Source organism: Sus scrofa, chromosome 1 (genome assembly GCF_000003025.6).
Source record: "Sus scrofa isolate TJ Tabasco breed Duroc chromosome 1, Sscrofa11.1, whole genome shotgun sequence".
Taxonomy (NCBI): domain Eukaryota; kingdom Metazoa; phylum Chordata; class Mammalia; order Artiodactyla; family Suidae; genus Sus; species Sus scrofa.
Genome location: NC_010443.5, coordinates 53,424,077 through 53,442,875, shown reverse-complemented (window position 1 = coordinate 53,442,875; position 18,799 = coordinate 53,424,077). Strand labels below are relative to the sequence as shown.

At 38.9% G+C, this 18,799-nt stretch overlaps 1 protein-coding gene across 7 annotated transcripts in view; it reads left to right on the top strand.

Moving 5' to 3' along the window:
• The window catches only part of CEP162 (centrosomal protein 162), a 110,037-nt gene continuing 91,649 nt past the window's right edge, over positions 412–18,799 (top strand). Inside the window, exons 1-3 of one of the 7 annotated variants that reach the window (XM_021089607.1) lie at positions 412–729; positions 1,993–2,108; positions 17,549–17,660. In XM_021089607.1, coding sequence (XP_020945266.1) covers positions 2,052–2,108; positions 17,549–17,660 — 169 coding nt within the window. In that variant the 5' untranslated portion in view covers positions 412–729; positions 1,993–2,051. Of the gene's footprint in view, positions 851–1,992; positions 2,109–17,548; positions 17,661–18,799 lie in introns of those variants that run through there. The other 6 variants (XM_013992660.2, XM_013992659.2, XR_002343389.1 and 3 more) reach the window with 6 other exon arrangements.

The following is an 18,799-nucleotide window of genomic DNA, read 5'->3' as shown; positions in this document are numbered from 1 at the left end:
AAGAAAGTAATTGTAAGAGGCCACTATAGAATGGAGGTGGAGGTGGGGGTTGGAGGGGTAGTGGGAAACGACAGAAATGCTCCAATATGGGTTAGGGCTTGGGGGTTTGTGGGCTTAAGGTGTTTCTGTGTATTTTCCAAGTCTTGTCCACTAGATGGTGGAACAGAGTCCCTAGGCTGACAACAGAGTTCTTCCGCAAAGCTTAGAGTGTCCCAACGCCCACACAGAGCTTTGCACGCAAAGGAAATCACTCAATAAGTTAAATTTTTTCTAGGCTTTCGCTTGGAGAGCAGAAAGCTGAAACTACAGGAGAGGGGAAGATTAGGAAGAGGGGAAGAGAAGTGATGAGAAATGCGGAACTACAAGGACCAAGGGAGTTAAACTACATTTCCCAGGAAGCTACGGGTGGGTCAGCCACACTCATCACGCCTGTTCCGGCTCTCGTGACCCCGTCGTGCATCCACTAACCAAGGAGCGCAGAGAGGGCCCAGGAGTCTCTAGCGCTGCAGCAGCGACGACTCCTAACCCGCCAGATTATTCGGCCGAGCCACGGCCACTCCAACCTGCGCTGGCCCAGAGGAAAACACACTAACAGCTCTCAGTTGGCGCCGCAAGCCACGTGACACGTTTGGGTCATGTGACCCTGAAACCTGGCGGCTGAAGTCTGTTACCCCGGCAACTGCTGGGCCCCGGTCGACCTCCGGAAAAGCGCGGAATTCAGAGGCGAAGGTAGGTGAGGCGTGAATGCTACCTTCCAGCTCGGCTGAGTAGGGCCAAGACTGTGCTCAGACCTGCTTCTCAGGGTTTTAGTTTCGGGTCACTCCCCTTCTCCGCCCTGGCTCCCTTGCAGGTGCGTCTTTGTCTTCCCGCTGACTCTGGAACCCGCGCTTCCCGGGGCCGGGGCCGGGGCCCCTTTGGGTGGGATCCGCCTTTAACCCAGAATCTGGGGCCAAGACCTTAACCAGCTCCACTCTGAACTGAACAGAAATGCAAATTAGAGGGAGGGGCTGTTATTGTGCAGGTTGGGCAAAGTATTGTCCAGGTCTACGTAGACCGCCTCTGCCAAAGGAAGCCGAATTTTAGCTGCCTCTAGGAGTTACAACCCAGAAGCTGGCGCAGATCCGAAGTTTGAGTCTTTAGGGAGACGGGGGAGTTAGCGTTGCAAGTCACCGTTTCATAGTTTAATTGACTTTCCCTTCCTCAAAATAACATAACTTGTTTTAATTTGAATACTCCTTTAGCTTTGTTTTATGTGGAGTCAATCTACCTTTTTTTGGGGGGGGGGGCCGCACCTGCGGCATATGTAAGTTCCCTGCCAGGAATGGAATCTCAGCTGCAGCTGGGGCAACTTCGGATCCTTAACTCACTGTGCTGGGGGCGGGAGGGGTAAGGTGGGGGCGGGAGGGGTAAGTGGGGGAGGGGCGCGGTGGGTGGGTAATGGAACCCACTCCTCAGCAGCCACCCTTACCCTTACCCGCTGCAGAGACAAAACTGGATCTTTACCTCCCTGTGCCACAGCGGAACTCTAGGTAGATTCGAAATCTTAATAAGTCAATCCAGAAATATGTATCTGGAAACGTCCCCATATAAGCAAACAGTCTGTTTTACAACTTTTAGTATGAATTGATAGCTAGCTGAATGGTAAGGCAGCACAAACTCTGTCCTGGGCTTTGCAAAAGAGAAGCAGGTCTTTGGGACTTGTTAATTTACACTTTTTAACAGACACACTAATGTGCAAAGATTTAATGTTTTGGAGGCTATTCTAACAATTGGTTGTTAAGAATGAAAATGTAGGTTTGAATCCTAAGTACAAGGCAAACTGTGAAAGCTGATTTTCCACGTCGTTTTATTAATGAACTGGAAATCACTGTACAGCTTCTTAATCAATATCTGTGTATATATGCTAGAGAAATGTCTGAAGTTCAAGTCTGGCTGTTTTTATGATGTGATATGGATTTTCTTAAAGGATATTTATGATCTCTTGCCATTTAGTGTTTCCAACATTGTACATACTTTGGAATGTTTACTTTGGGAAGTGAAAATTATTGATAATGGCCCACTCTTCCAAAGAAGAGCTAGATGAAGAGTTTGAACAGTTCATGAAAGAGGTAAGTGTAAATTTTTTAAAGTTGTTTTTCGGATTTGTCATAAGAAACTTGTTCTTCAGTGCTTTCACCTCTAAGACACAATCAGTCTATCACCAAGCTCTGTCATCTCTCTCCAGAATGTATTTATCATCCCTCTAGTTCTCTCCCTGCTCACTGCCACCCTCCTAGTCTAGGGCACCATCATGTAACGTAGGCTCCTGCAGCAGTTCCCAAGCATAGTCCCAGCATTCTTTTGCCACACTGCAGTGAGCATGGTCTGTCGCAAAATCAGACTCTGTTCCTCTTCAATGTAGAACACTCTGTTGGCCTCCGATCACATAAAGAATAGAATCCAAATTCCTTACTGTGGTTTACAAAGCCCCCGGTGATTTTGCTCATGTCCACCTCCCTAATTTTATACCACTCTTCCGCCTTATGCATGAAGTAGTGGCATTTTTTTCTCCTGCAGATATGCAAAGCTCATTTCATATTAAGAGCTTTGTTCTACCTGTTCTCTTCTTAAAAATTACTATCCGTGGAGTTCCCGCTGAGGCACAGTGGACTAAGAACCTGGCTGCAGCAGCTGGGGTCACTGGAGAGGTGCAGGTTCAATCCCTGTCCCAGCACAGTAGGTTAAAAAGGGTCCAGCATTACCACAACTACAGCATAGGTCTTAGCTGCAGCTCACATTCAATTCCTGGCCCCAGGGAACTTCCATATGCCTCATGTTCAGCCATTTAAAATAAAAAAAAAAAAAAAATTACTACCTGAGAGGTTTTTTTTCCTGCTGATCCAGTAAAAAAGTAACCATCAAGTCCCTTCTTAGTATAACATGTACTTAAATCTCCGTGTAGCTCTTAGAACCATTCATTATTTTACTTGTTAAGCTCTATTATCTACGGCCCATTATAAGAACGAACGTCTGTGACATGACAGTTGTACTTTTTAATTGTTGTCGATATACAGTGTAATATTAGTTTCAGGTGTACATCATAGTGATTCTACATTTTTATAGATTATACTCCATTTAAAGTTATAATAAAATGCTGGCTATATTCCCTGTGCTGTACAATATATCCTTGTAGCCTTTTTCTGCTTTGTTATATTCATTCGTTTTATTTTTTGGATTCCACATACCTGTTATATTAATGTTAGTCATTCTCTATCTGACTTAATTTCACTAAGCGCAATACCCTCCAGGTCCATCCATGTTGCAAATGGCAAAGTTTCATTCTTTTTATGGTTAGGTAATATTTCATCATGTGTGTGTTTATGTGTGAGTGTGCCCTATCTTCTTTATCCATTCATCTGTTGATGGACCTTTGGGTGGCTTCTATACCTTAACTGTTGTAAATAATGCTGCTTTGAACATTGGGGTGTATGTATCTTTTCAAATTAGTGTTTTTGTTTTCTTAGGATGTTTCCCAGAAGTGGAATTGATGGATCATGTAATAGTTCTGTTTTTAGTTGGTTTTTGTTTGTTTGTTAGTTTTTTGAGGAACCTCCATACTGTTTTTCATTACTGCTCCATCAGTTTACATTCCCACTATAAGTGTACAAGTGTTCCCTTTTCTCCAAATCCTCGCTAGCATTTGTTACTTATAGCTATGTTGACAGAAGTGAGGTGATATCTCTGAGGTTTTGATTTGCATTTCCCTGATGATTAGCAGTATTGAGCATCTCTTCATGGCCATTTTTCTTTGGAAAAATGTCTTTTCAGGTCTTTCCATTTTTTAATCAGTTTGGGTTTTTGAGGGGGAGGTTGATACTGGGTTGTATCACCTGTTTCTGTATTTGGGTATTAATCCTTTGTCGGTCAGGTAATTTGCAAATATTTTCTCCCGTTTCCATAGATTATCTTTTCATTTTGTTGATAGTTACCTTCACTGGGCAAAAGCTTTTAAGTTTGATTAGGTCTCATTTGTTTATTTTTCCTTTTGTTTCCTTTATCTTAGGAGATAGATGCAAAAAATATTGCTCCAGTTTACATTAGTGTTCTGCCTATGTTTTCTTCTAGGAGTTGTATGGTTTCAGGTCTTACATTTAGGTCTTTAATCCATTTTGAGTTTATTTTTGTATGTGGTATGAGAAAAATGTTCTAATTTCATTTTTTTAAAGACTAATTTTTTTTTATTTTATTTTTATTTTTGGCCACGCCTGCAGCATGTGGAAATTCTGGAATCAGGGATCGAACCTAAGCCACAGCAATGACGATGCCAGATCCTTAATCCACTGAGCCACCAGGGAACTCCCCAATTTTATTCTAATACATATAGCTGTCCAGTTTTCCTTGCACCACTTATTGAAGAGATTGTCTTTTCTCCATTGTATATTCTTGCTTCCTTTGTTGTGGACTAACTGACCATAAGTGCATGGGTTTATTTCTGGGCTTTCTTTTGTTCTGTGGATGTGTGAGTCAATACCATGCTGGGTCAATACCACACTGTTGTAATTGTTGTAGCTTTCCAGTATAGTCTGAAATCAGGGAGCCTAATATGTTCAGTTTTGCTCTTTTTTCTCAAGATTGCTTTGGCTATTCAGGGTCTTTTGTGGTTTTGTAAAACTTTTAGGATTATTTCATCTAGTTCTGTGAAAAAATGTCATGGATATTTTGATAGAGATTGCATTAAATCTGTAGATTGTTTTGGATAGTGTGGGTATTTTAGCAGTATTAATTCTTCCAATCAGTGAACATAGGGTGTGTTTTCATCATATTGTCTTCAGTTTCCTTCATCAATGTTTTATAGTTTTCAGGCTATAAGTCTTCATCTCCTTGGTTAAGTTTATTCCTAGGTATTTTATTCTTATGCAGTTTTATTTTCTTTCTTTTTTCTTTCTTTTTTTTTTTTTTTGCTTTTTAGGGCTCCACCCACAGCATATGGAAGGTTTCCAGGCTAGGGGTTGAATCAGAGCTGCAGCTGCCACCCTACACCACAGCCACAGCCACACGGGATCCAAGCCACGTGTGCCACCTACACCACAGCTCTTGGCAATGCCAGATCCTTAATCTGCTGAGCGAGGCCAGGGATCAAACCTGCATCCTCATGGATCCTAGTCAGGTTCGTTAACCACTGAGCCATGAAGGGAACTCCCTCTTGTGCAGTTTTAAACAGGATTGTTTTCTTTATCTTTCTTATAGTTCATTATTAGTTTATAGAAAAGCAACAGATTTTTCTGTATTAATCTTGCATCCTGCAACTTTACTTAATCCATTGATTAATTTTAAGAGTTTTTTGGTGAAAACTATAGGGGTATTTTAATGTAGTATCATGTCACATGCAAATACTGACAGTTTTACTTCTCTTTCAATTTGGATGCCTTTTATTTCTTGTCTGATTGCAGTGGCTAGGACTTCCAGTATCATGTGAAATAGAAGTGGTGAGAGTGGGCATTCTTATCTCATTCCTGATTTTAGAGGAAAAGCTTTTAGCTTTTCATCAGTGAGTATGATATTAACTGTGGGTTTGTAGTAAGTAGCTTTTACTATGTTGAGATAAGAGTTGGGGTGCCAATTTTGATGAGAGTTTTTATCGTGAATGGAGGTTGAATTTTGTCAAATGCTTTTTCTGCATCTATTGAGATGATCATGTGGTTTGTTAATGTGGTTTATCACATTGAATGACTTGAAAATATTGAACCATCCTTGTATCCCTGGGGTAAATTCCATTTGATTATGGTGTATGATCCTTTTTATATATTGTTGAATTAAGTTTGACAGTATTTTGTTGATTTTTGCATCTATATTCATCAGAGATACTGGCCTGCAATTTTCTTTTTTTGTAATGTTTTTGTCTGGTTTGAATTTGGTTGGAATGAATTTGGGCATGTTCCCTCCTCTTCAGTTTCTGGATAGTTTGAGAAGAATTGGTATTAGCTCTGGCAAAGTTCCCTAGTGAAGCTGTCCTGTCCTGGGATTCTGTCTGCTTGGAATTTTTGGTTACTAATTAAGGTACACTACTACTGAAGGTCTGTTCAAATTGTCTGTTTCTTCCTGATTCACTCTTGGAAGATTGTATACTTCTAGAAATTTATCCATTTCTTAGGTTGTCCAGTTTGTTGGCATATAACTCGTATTCTCTTATGATTTTGTTTCATTGTTCTCTTTCATTTCCTATTTTGTTTATTTGGGTTCTCTTTTTCTGGATGAGTTTGGCTAGAGGCTTATCAATTTTATTTGTCTTCAAAAAACCAGCTCTTGGTTTCATTGATATTTTCCATTGTTTTTGGGGGTGTTCTCTATTTATTTCCTCTGTGATATTTATTACTGCCTTCCTTCTATTGACTTTGGCCTTTGTTCTTTTTATTTCTTCAGGTGGTGGATTAGGTTGTTTGAGATTTTTCTTGTTTTTTTGAGGTAGGGCTGTATCTCTGTAAATTTACCTCTTAGAATTGTTTTTCCTCTAGCCTGTAATTTTGGAAAGTTAAGTTTTCATTTTTGTTTGTCTTGAGATATTTTTTGTTTTCCTCTCTGATTTCTTCTTTGACCCATTTTTTTTGGGGGGGGTTGGTTTTTTTGGACCCATTGGTTTTTTAGTAGCATATTATTTAGTCTCCACATATTTTTGTTTCCCACTTTTTTCCTGCAATTGATTTTTGGTTTTATACTGTTGTGATCAGAAGAAAAAAAAATGCTTGATATAATTTTTGTCCTCTTAAATTTGTGAGACTTGTTATATGGCCTCACATGTGATCTATCCTGGAGAATGTTCCATTTGCACTTAAAAAGAATGTGTATTCTGTTGTTTTTGGATGGGATATGGGATAAGTTGTAGATATCTATTAAGTCCAGTTGGTCTAGTTTGTCATCTAAGGCCACTATTTCCTATTAATATATTTTGTGATTAAAGTATAGTTGATTTACAGTGTAGTACCAATTTCTGCTGTATAGCAAAGTGATTCAGTCATACATATATATATTTTCCCTGTGCTATGCAGTAGGTCATTGCTGCCTATACATTCTAAATTTAATAGTTTATATCTACTAACACCCAACTCCCTGTCCATCACATACCTTCCCCGACTTGACAACCCCAGGTCTATTCTCTATGTCTATGAGTCTGTTTCTGTTTTATAGATGGGTTCATTGTGCTATATTTTAGATTCCATATATAAATGATATCATATGGTATTTGTCTTTTTCCTTCTGATTTAATTCAGTTAGTATGATAATCTCTAGTTGCATCCATGTTGTTGCAAATAGCATTATTTCATTTTTTATGGCTGAGCAGTGTTCCATTGTGTATATACCATCTTAACCTGCTCATCTTTCAGTGGACGTTTAGGTTGTTTTCATGTCTTGGCTATTGTGAATAGTGTTTCTATGAACATAGGGGTGTGCATATATCTTTTTGAATTATGCTTTTCTCTGGATATATGCCCAGAAGTGGGATTGCTGGATCATATGCTAATTTTGTTTTTAGTTTTCAGAGGAGCCTCCATACTGTTTTCCATAGTGATTGCACAAATTTACATTCCCACCAACAGTGTAGGAGAGTTCCCTTTTCTCCACACCCTCTCCAGCATTTGTTATTTATAGACTTATTAATGATGGTAAGAGCACTCTTTCCTTATTGACTTTCTGTATGGATGATCTGTCCATTGATTTAAGTGGGGTGTTAATTTCCCTGTTATTATTGTATTATTGTCAATTTCTCCATTTGTGTGTGTAAATATTTGCTTTATATATTTAGGTGCTCCTATATTAGGTGCATATATTTTAAGAAATATCCTCTTCTTGTTTTGATTCCTTTATCATTATATAATGCTCTATTTGTCTTCTATTGTAGACTTTATTTTAAAGTCTATTTTGTCTCACATCGTTACTGCTACCCCAACTTTCTTGTTTCCATTTGCATGGAATAACTTCTTTCAACCTCTCACTTTCAATCTGTGTATGTCTTTATCTCTGAAGTGAGTCTCTTGTAAGGAGCATATAAATGGGTCTTGGTTTTTTTGTCTAATTAGCCACTCTGCCTTTTGATTGAAGCAATTCTTTTTTTTGCCACACCCACAGCATGGAAAAGTTCCCAAGCCAGGGACTGAACCTATACCACAGCAGTTACAGTGCTCCTAAGTAACTCCTTTTTGTTTTTTCCCTTGTGATTTGATGCTTTTTCTTTTTTCTTTCTTTCTTTTTTTTTTTTAGGGCTGCACCTGCAGTATATGGAGGTTCCCAGGCTATGGGTCATATCGGAGCTACAGCTTTCAACTTATGCCACAGCAATGCCAGATCTGAGCCACATCTTCAGCCTATACCACAGCTCATGGCAACACTGGATCCCAGGCCAGAGATTGAACCCACATCCTCTTGGAAACTAATTAGATTCATTTCTGCTGTGCCACAATAGGAACTCCAGGTGCATTTTTTTTTAAGTATGTTTGTCTTCCTTTCTGTCTGGTTTTTCTGTAGACTTTTGATTTGTGGTTACCATGGGGTTCATATATGTATACCTATAATTACATCTACTTGTTTTACACTGGTAGTCATTTAAGTTCAAACACATTCTAAAAGATCTATGTTTTTTCCCCTCCTCGTCAACATTTTGTGTTTTTGTGTTATGTCATCCATACATCTTCATGTTTACTCCTTCACTGTTTATTGTAATTATAGTTAATTTTATGGGGTTTTTTTGTCTTTCAGTCTTAGTACTAGCTTATTTAAATGGTTGCTCCACAGTCTTTGCTATATATTTGCCTTTCCTTGTGGATTTTTTTCCTTTCCTACAGATTCTTCCTGTTGTAGCTTTTTCCACTAAGAAGACCCTTTAACGCTTTTAGAATCAGTTTTAGTATTGATGAAATCTTTTAGTCTTTGCTTGTCTGAAAAGTTCTTCATCTTTCCTTCAATTCTGAATGATAATCTTGCTGGATAGAGTATCCTAGGTTGTAGCTTTTTCCCTTTTCAGCACTTTAATTGTATCTTGCCACTTCCTCTAGTCTGTAGAGTTTCTACAGAAAAATCAGCTGATAACCTTATGGGGGTTTCCTTAAATGTTATACTTTCTTTTGCTCTTGCTGCTTTTAGAATTCTCTAACTTTTACCATTTTAATTATGATATGTCCTCATATGGGTCTGTTTGGGTTCATTTTGTTTGGGACTCTTCGTGCCCTCCCATACCTTGGTATCTGTTTATTTCAGGTTTGGGTAGTTTTCAGCCATAAATTCATCAAATACATTTTTGACCTCCCCTTTCTCTGAATGTTGCTGTACTTGACATTGTCTCAGAAATCCCTCAACCTTTTTTTAAAAATTTGTTTTTCTTTTTCCTGTCTGATTGGGTGATTTTCATTATTCTATCTTCCAGATCATTTATATGTTCTTTTGTAGCACCTAGTCTCTGTTAATTCCTTCTAGCTTTTCTTTTTCTTTTCTTTTTTTTTAATGGCTGTACTTGTGGCATATTGAAGTTCCTAGGCCAGGAATTCAGTCCAAGTCACAGCTGCAACCTATGCTGGATCCTTTAATCCACTGTGCCACAGCAGGAACTCCCCTTCTATTGTATTTTTTATTTCAGTTATTGTATTCGTCAGTTCTGACTGGTTCTTTTTTTTTTTTTTTTTGTATTTTCTAGTTTATTGTTAAAATTCTCAGTGTATTCATCTGTTCTTTTTTTCTAATTTAGTTGGTATTCTTATTACTAATGCTTTGAACTCTTTATCTGGTAAATTATTTTCCTCTATTTCATTAGTTTTTTTTTTTCTTGGTCTTTCATTTGAACATTTGAGAACATTCCTATCTTAATTTGTTTAGCTTTCTCTAGCTCTATTAAATTAGGCGATACAGTTACCTGTGCCCATTTTGAAGGAGTGGCCCTTTGTGAGAGTGTCCCTGTTCAGTCTGGGTGTCCAGTGGCTTTGATGGGAGAGCTGGATCCCATTTGGGCAGGAGTCCTGTCTTTCCCTAGGGTGTACTAGCAGCTATCACCCCCGTGGGAGGTGGGGCTGGTGATGGATGGGTGACGCCATAGCCATTTGTGATCCAGTACTTATCTGCTCAGTGGTCAACATCCTATTGGAGGCAGGGTTCAGGTCCCAAGTTGCTGGAGCAGAAGCCCTAAGAGTCAGGTCCCAGCTGGTTCTTTTCCCTCTATTGTGAGCTTTCGCCTCTCCCAGAATTGGCACCTTTGCCCCAGAGGGGAGCAGTGCTGGAGTAGGAAGGGCCAGAGTAGGTTCCTAGTGTGGCCCAGGGCATGCATTGGGTGGTCCTAGCATTGGTCAGAGGTCCAGACTGCTCCCTATATGTTGCCCCTGTGACTGCCAGTATCTGCTCTTGCCCTGTTCAGGGGCTGTGCTGGGTCTGAGACAGCTCCACCCCCCTACTGCGCCACAATTTCCTCAGCCACAGCAGCCTTCCCCTTGGGTGGAGCTGTGTTGGAGAGGGCTGAAGTGGGGCTTTGGCTTGGGCTGGACCAGTCACGGAAACCAGCCAGGATCCCAGGCAGTTCAGTCTCTTTCCTTTACCTTGTTGGGGAGTAAGCAAGCATGTACACACTCTTCACAAGCAGAGTCCTGCTGTTGGCCAGTGCAGTTTTCTAGCCAGCTAAAGAGACTCATCTTCCCAGTGTCAGACTACAGAACTGGGGCTCCTGATAGGTGTTTCAAACCACCCACTCCTCGGGGTGGATCTTCAAGTCTTAATCCCCCTCCTTTTCTGTTTCTCCTCTGTCAGGCACAAGACCTGACCTCATTGTTTTTCTTCCCTCCCTACCCAATTCCATGTGGATCTCTCCTACCACTTTGATCATATAAGAGCTTTTCTGCCAGACTTCAGTTTGTTTTCAATGAGAATTGCTGCACGTGTAGGTGATTTTTTTGATGTGCTCATGGGGGGAGGTACCTCCATGACCATCTTGATCTTCCTCTGGCTGTGCATTTATTGCTATAGCTGTGGTACCTAATAGGTGCCTAATAAATATTTGCTGATAGAATAAATTAGAGGATCACACCACATCCTGTTATTTCTATAAATGGAGAGGCCTTGTAGAACATTTAGGAGAGTTGCATTTTAAACTATGATACTAAATTCTTGTTCGTTAAGGGAATTTGATTCATGGTGTAGGAGGAAGAACCTCAGTTTCATTGTCTAGCAGGAAAAATAATGCCTACTTTTTAGGATTGTTGTAAGAATTAGAAAAAGCATCTACCAGCTACAGGACGTAATAGACACTCAGAATATGAGTCTTACTTCCCATCGGAAAACATTTTGAAAATCAAATCTATAGGAAGTATGTTCATTTCAAAAGATAAAAAGCAGTACAGGCCAATTGTTTTTCTTCTCATTTATCACCTTTCTAGAAATCTCCACTTCTTTCTGTCTCTATTTTCTCATATTCAACCCCCTCTCATATAAGCTCTTATCTCATGATAGAGCTTTGAGTAAGGCGGTATCTCATTTTTAACAATGAAAAGTACTAGAGTTGTGATGATATCTTGATCATTTTGATAATCTCTTCCACCAGTTTGTTCAAAGATAAGATTTACATATCTTTATTTTTAAGGAGGTTGGTGGGACCAGCTTTTCTTTTTAATAGCTTTATTGAAATATCACATACCATACCATCCATTTAAAGTGCAATCCAGTTGTTTTTAGTATATTCACAGAATAATGCAGCCATCACCACAGGCACTTACAGGACATTTTCATCACCCCAGAGAGAAACCCTGTACCCATCAGTTACTCCCTTCCCCAGCCTTAGGCATCAGTAATTTCCTTTCTGTCTCTAATGATATGCTATTATAGGCACTTCACAGAAATGGAATCATATAATATGTGACATGTTCCATTTACCATAACGTTTTAAAGGCTTATCCATTTTGTGGGATCTCTCAGTACATCATTCCTTTTTTATAGCTGAATAGTATTCCATTGTGTGGATTTACCACATTTTGTTCACCTGCTTATCAGTTGATGTACATTTGAGTTCTTTCCATTTTTGGCAGTTATGAATAATGCTGCTGTGACAATCATGTACAGGTTTTTTTGTGGTTGTGTGTTTTCATTTCTCTTGTGAATATACCTAAGAGTGGAAATGCTAGGTCATATAGTAGCTCTTTGTTTAACCATAAGAGGAACTACCAGACAGTGAAATCAGAGACTGATTGGAAGATGATGCAAATAAAATTCAGATGAAGTGAAGAATATTCTTTCTTCCTTCCTCCTCTCTTCCTGCCTGGTGGTTAGGGAAGATAGTGAGTTCTCTTTGAACATTTAAAATGACATTTTTACAATCACTGAGGTAGAGTCGTTTGGTTGGCAGGTGGAAGCATGTGTGTAGTCATCTCGGAAGTTTGAAAAGTCACACAGCTCACAGTGTCCTAGTTGAGGGACTACATAGGGTATTCAAAAGTGGACAGCTTTAGTCTGAGGAACCAGAGTTTGAATAAGGATAAAAAGGACCAAGGACAGAGTCTTGGGGAGGTCTCATGTCAAAGGGAAAAGGGGGGAGAGATGGAAGAGCAAAGGGGCCAAGAGCTATTAGAATTGGTTAGAGAAGGTCACAGCAACAAAATGTGGCTTGGGGGAAATGGTGCTATGGAATCAAAAGGAGAGGGTTTCGGGAAGTGAAAGTTGGTCACCATGTCAAATACGATGGTGTGATCAGAGAGATGACTGACAGTGGACCTTTAATTGTGGCGGTCAAGAGGCCTTTGGTGCCTGGAAGAGAGCTATTTTGGATGGGAACCAGATTTTATTTTATTTTTATGTATTTATTTCTATTATAGTTGATTTACAGTGTGGTGTCAATTTCTGCTCTATAGCATAGTGACCCATTCATATATATCCATTCTTTTTCTCATACACTATCTTCCATCATGTACTACCCCAAGAGATTTGATATATCCCCTATGATGTAAGGTAGGACCTCACTGCTTATTCATTCTAAATGTAGTAGTTCGCATCTACTAACACCAAACTCCCCATCCATCCCACTTCCTCCCCCAACCCTCCAACAACCACAAGTGTGCTCTCCATGTCCATGATCTGTTCCTGTTTTGTGGATAGAATCGTTTGTACCATATTTTAGATTCTACATATAAGTGATATCATATGGAATTTGTCTTTCTCTTTCTGTCTTTCTTAGTATGAGAATCTCTAATTGCATCCATGTTGCTGCAAATGGCATTATTTTGTTCTTTTTATGGCTGAATAGTATTCTATTTTGTTTATCTACCACATCTTCTTAATCCATTCAATTGTCAATAAACATTTAGGTGGTCGTTTCCATGTCTTGGCTATTTTGAATTAGTGCTGCATTGAACGTAGGGGTGCGATGTATCTTTTTGAACGAAAGTTTTGTCCAAATATATATGCCCAGGAGTGGGATTGATGGGTCATATGGTAGTTGCTTTTTTTTTTTTTTTTTTTTTTTTTTTTTTTGGTCTTTTTAGGACTGGGGTTGAATCAGAGCTGTAGCTGTTGGCCTACGTTGCAGCCAGAGCAAGGCCAGATCAGAGCTGCGTCTCTGACCTGCACCACAGCTCACAGCAACACCAGATCCTTAACCCACTGAGGGAGGCCAGGGATCAAACTTTTGTCCTCATGGATACTAGTCACATTCGTTTCTGCTGAGCCACAATGGGAACTCCTGATCATATGGTAGTTCTATGTTTGGTTTTCTGAGGAACCCCCTTACTATTTTTCATTAGCAGTTGTACCAAGTTACATTCTCACCAACAGTAAAGGAGGGTTCCCTTTTCTCTACACCCTCTCAAGCATTTGTTTTTTGTTGACTTGTTAATGATGGCCACTCTGACCTGTGTGAGGTGGTACCTCATTGTAGTTTTGATTTGCATTTCTCTAGTAATTAGATGTTGAGCATTTTTTTCATGTGCCTACTGGCCAAACATATGTCTTATTTGGAGAAATGTCTCTTTAGGTCTTCTGCCCATTTTTCAACTGGGTTGTTTGTTTTGTTGTTGTTGAGTTGTATTAGCTATTTGTATACTTTGGAGATTAGGCCCTTATCAGTTGTATCATTTGCAAAGATTTTCTCCCATTCTATGAGTTGCCTTTTCATTTTTTTAATGATTTCCTTTGCTGTGCAAAAGCTTTTGAGTTTAATTAGGTCCCATTGGTTTTTGTTTTTATTTTCATTATTCTAGGAGGTGGATCAAACAGGATATTGCTGTGATTTATGAAAAACAGTGTTCTGCCTATTTTCTTCCAGGGGTTTTACGGTATCTGGTCTTACATTTGGGTCTTTAATCCGTTTTGATCCATTAGGTCTTTAATCCATTTTATTTTTGTATATGGTGTTGGAAAATGTTCTGATTTCATTCTTTTTTTTTTTTTTTTTTTCTGGCTTTTTTTTTGGTGGGGGGTGGTTTAGGACTACACCCATGACCTATGGAGGTTCCTAGGCTAGGAGTCAAATTGGAGCTGTAGCCACAACCACAGCAGTGTGGGATCTGAGCCATGTCTGTGACCTACACCACAGCTCACGGCAATGCCGGAACCTTAACCCACTGATTGAGGCCAGGGATTGAACCCATAAGCTCGTGGTTACTAGTCAGGTTCGTTTCTGCTGCGCCACAAGGGGAACTCCTAATTTCATTCTTTCACATGAACCTGTGCATTTTTCCCAGCACCACTTATTGAAGAGACTGTCTTCCCTCCACTGTACATTCTTGCCTCCTTTGTCATAGATTAGTTGACCATAGGTGCTTGGGTTTATTTCTGGGCTTTCAGTCCTGTTCCATTGAGCTGTCGTTCTGATTTTATGCCAGTACCATACTGTTTTGATGACTAGCTTTGTGGTATAGTCTGAAGTCAGGGAGCCTGATTCCTCCAGTTCCTTTTTTCTTTTTCAATATTGCTTTGGCTACTGGGGGTCTTTTGTGTTTCCATACAAATTTTAAAATATTTTGTTCCAGTTCTTTGAAGAATGTCATTGGTGATTTGATAAGGGTTGCTTTGAATCTGTAGATTTCCTTTGGTAGTATAGTCATTTTGACAATATTGATTCTTCCAATCCAAGAGCATGGTAGAACTTGGCATTTGTTTATGTCATATTGGATTTCTTTCATCAGTGTCTTGTAGTTTTCAGAGTACAGGTCTTTTGTCTCTTTGGGTAGGTTTATTCCTAGGTATTTTATTCTTTTTGATAAAAGAATGAAATGATGGTAAATGGGATGGTTTCTCTCATTTCTCTTTCAGATCTTTCGCTGTTAGTATATAGAACTGCAATAGATTCCTGTTTGTTAATTTTATATCCTGCAGCTTTACAGAATTCATTGGTGAGCTCTAACAGTTTCCTGGTAGTATGTTAGGATTTTCTAGGTATAGTATCATGTCATCTGCAAATAGTGATAGCTTTACTTCTTCTTTTCCAATTTGGATTCCTTTTATTTTTCTTCTCTGATTGCCATGGCTAGGACTTCCAAAACTATGTTGATTAACAGTGTTGAAAGTGAACATCCTTGTCTTGTTCCTGATCTTAGTGGAAATGCTTCCAGTTTTTCACCATTGAGAATGATGTTAGCTGTGGGTTTGTCATATATGGCTTTTATTATGTTGAGGTAGTTTCCCTCCATGCCCACTTTCTGGAGAGTTTTTATCAGAAATGGGTGTTAAATTTTGTCAGAAGTTTTTTCTGTATCTCTTGAGATGATCACATGGTTTTTATTTTTTAGTTTGTTGAAACAGTGTATGATGCTGACTTGCGGATATTGAAGAAACTTGCATCCCTGGAATGAATCCCATTTGATCATTCTTTCTTTTATGTTACCCAGTTGTGTAAAGTTTTTCTTGCTCTATCAGAATCCTAAGGTCTTTTTTCAGCATTCATCAAATTTTCTGTGTGAAAAATTCTACATGTAGATGGATTTTCAGTGTATTTGTGCGAGTAGGTGAGAAGTGAGTCTCACATCTTACTCCTCTGCCATCTTCTTGCTGCCCCTGGAACCAGATTTTAAAGGGTTGAGCAGGAGTTCCCGTCATGGCTCAGTGGTTAATGAATCCGACTAGTAACCATGAGGTGCGGGTTCAATCCCTGGCCTTGCTCAGTGGGTTAAGTTTCCGGCGTTGCCCTGAGTTGTGGTGTAGGTTGCAGACGCGACTCGGATCCTGCATTGCTGTGGCTCTGGCGTAGGCCGGTGGCTACAGCTCTGATTCGACCCCTATTCTGGGAACCTCCATATGCCACGGGAGCAGCCCGAGAGAGCAAAAAAAAAAGTTGGTTGAGCAGTGAACTTGAGAAGTTGTAGAGTATATGTATATTATACATATACAAATATATATATACACACATATATATGTTAAGTATAAATATATGTATTTACATATTTATATATATATAAAGTGATGGGTAGAATGAAAGGTGTTTATTTTGTTTGTTTTGCTTTGTTGTGGTTTATGTTTGTTTATTTAAAAGTAGAGTTGACTTGAGTGTTTATTCTTTCATTCTGTGACTGTGCCAGGTGCTGTGCTGGGCCCTGGGGATGCAGCAATGAGCTGGTTTATAACCTGGGGCAAGGAGGGTGAGAGAGGAGGGGGGTGAGGATGCAGGGTGACTGGGGGATAACCAAGGAAGTGAGAACCCGGCAAGGTGGGAGTGAGCCCTCTGCAGGTTTCTCCTTGGAGTGGAGGAAAGAATTTCTTTTCTGAGAGGAAAGTAATGTCTTAACAGGCAAGTTTAGTGGTGGGGTGAGGGGATGAAGGGTGGTTTTTGGCCGAAAGTCTTCATTTTCTCAGTAAAGAGAAAGGCCAAATTGTTGGCTGAGAGTAAGGGAGGTAAGTTGGAGGTTAGAGTGGGGATTTAGGATTCTAGTAACATTTGGACCTGAAGAGTAGAAGAGGACAAATAAGTTTGTTAAAGTTTGTTAATCACTGTGATAAATGGTAATTTCTCTGGTAAACTTCTGACACTCAGTTCTTCCCAATCGTAGAATTTTATGTTCTTCTGGAGTGATACTAGGTGATTTTGTTCAATAATTGTTTATTCTTGATCAAGCTTTCTTTATTTCTTTGTTGTTATTGATGTTTTTCTCCTTGGTTAGTCTTCTTGTTTAATTCTATCTATAAAATCAATCAATGTTCAGAGATTTCTTTTTTTAGGGCCACACCCATGGCATATGGAAGTTCCTAGGCTAGGGGTCAAATTAGAGCTGCAGCTGCCAGCCTACACCACAGCCACAGCAACACAGGATCTGAGCCACATCTATGACCTACACCACAGCTCACGGCAATGCCAGATCCTTAACCTACTGAGCAAGGCCAGGGATTGAACCCACATCCTCAGGGATGCTAGTCAGGTTCATTACTGAGCCACAGTGGGAACCCCCAGAGATATATTCTTGATGTTTATCTTATTTTGGCTACATATGTCTTGAAATATGAATTTATATGTTATTGCTGAGAATATTTCTGTGCTAGCGGAACTGTGAAAGAACTAAGGGAAACATTTTTAGTGATAAATCTGGGATTCTTAAATTTAAAATTCAGTAGCTTATATCTGATTCAGCTTTCAGATGATTCTTTTGAAAATTCAAACAAAACGCCTAGAAAACCTAAAGAAGTGCAGAAGAAAGATACAGTGCCATGGTGGATAACTGAAGATGAATTTGATGATGGTGGTAAATATTGCTGATTTTTAATTTTTAAATTATTTGACCACAAGGGGGCAGTTGAGATTTAATTCTGAATTTTTTCTTACTCTACTATAAGGAAAGTAATACTAACAGTGTGAACTTTTGAGGTTTGAATTGATTTTCATTTTACTTAACCATATTTTATATTTCTTATATAATTGAGAATCTGTGGTTCTACATTTATCAGATTGCTTTACTTTGTGATAACATTAACTCAAATTACGATGGTGAATAATTCAGATGTATTTACATATTATCATGTTTAATGGTACACTGATTTAAGGTGATTTACTAAAATATTCTCACAAAAATATTAATATCTTTGCATTGGAAAGGTTTTAACAAGTCTAGAGATTTTGGTATCCCTTTCTGTTAAATAACAGTAGAAAAAAAATAATGTTTTGTCTTAATGATAACTCATTATCAATCCTGTCTAGCACATGTGTATACCTTTCCCAGAACTATTCCTGGTCACGTCTTTACAAATGGGAAATTGCTCTCTTGAACATTTTCTTTAGTTTACCTACTATAATATGAACATTACTATATCAGTAAGAGGACCCCCAGACTATCTCTATTAAGTACCTGTATTTGCCCTATTTGTGGATCAGTAAGCACCATGTAATGAACTGATTTCTATCTCTTCTTTTTACTTGTACTCCCTGACCCTCAACAGTAAATAATAAATATTTAACAAGCAAATGTTATAGTAAATTTGATAGTCACTTCTTTGTTTTTCTTAACACTGTACAATAAGTAGTTGTCTAATTGAAAACCTGTTTTTTTCGTAAATCCATAAACCACGCACAGTGCCAAAGTTTGCATAGGAAGAATTCCTTTTTAGAATCTTTCCCCCTATTGTGCTTGAAAACAATGTTATATGACTAAGTGCTATTGAAATAGTTGCCAAAGATTTAAGACTTAATTAGCGTTAAAATATCTTTCCTAGAAAGTAATGAATGAGAGGTGGAATATGCAAACTCACCCTAAAGGAAAAGGGGATAGGTTCCAAACCAACACTTACATAATATAACCTGACTAAAGATACTAAAATATTTTTAAAAGAATGTATCAATCAGAGTGGATTTGATTAGTAAAAGATGCAAATGATACTTAAGAAGGAA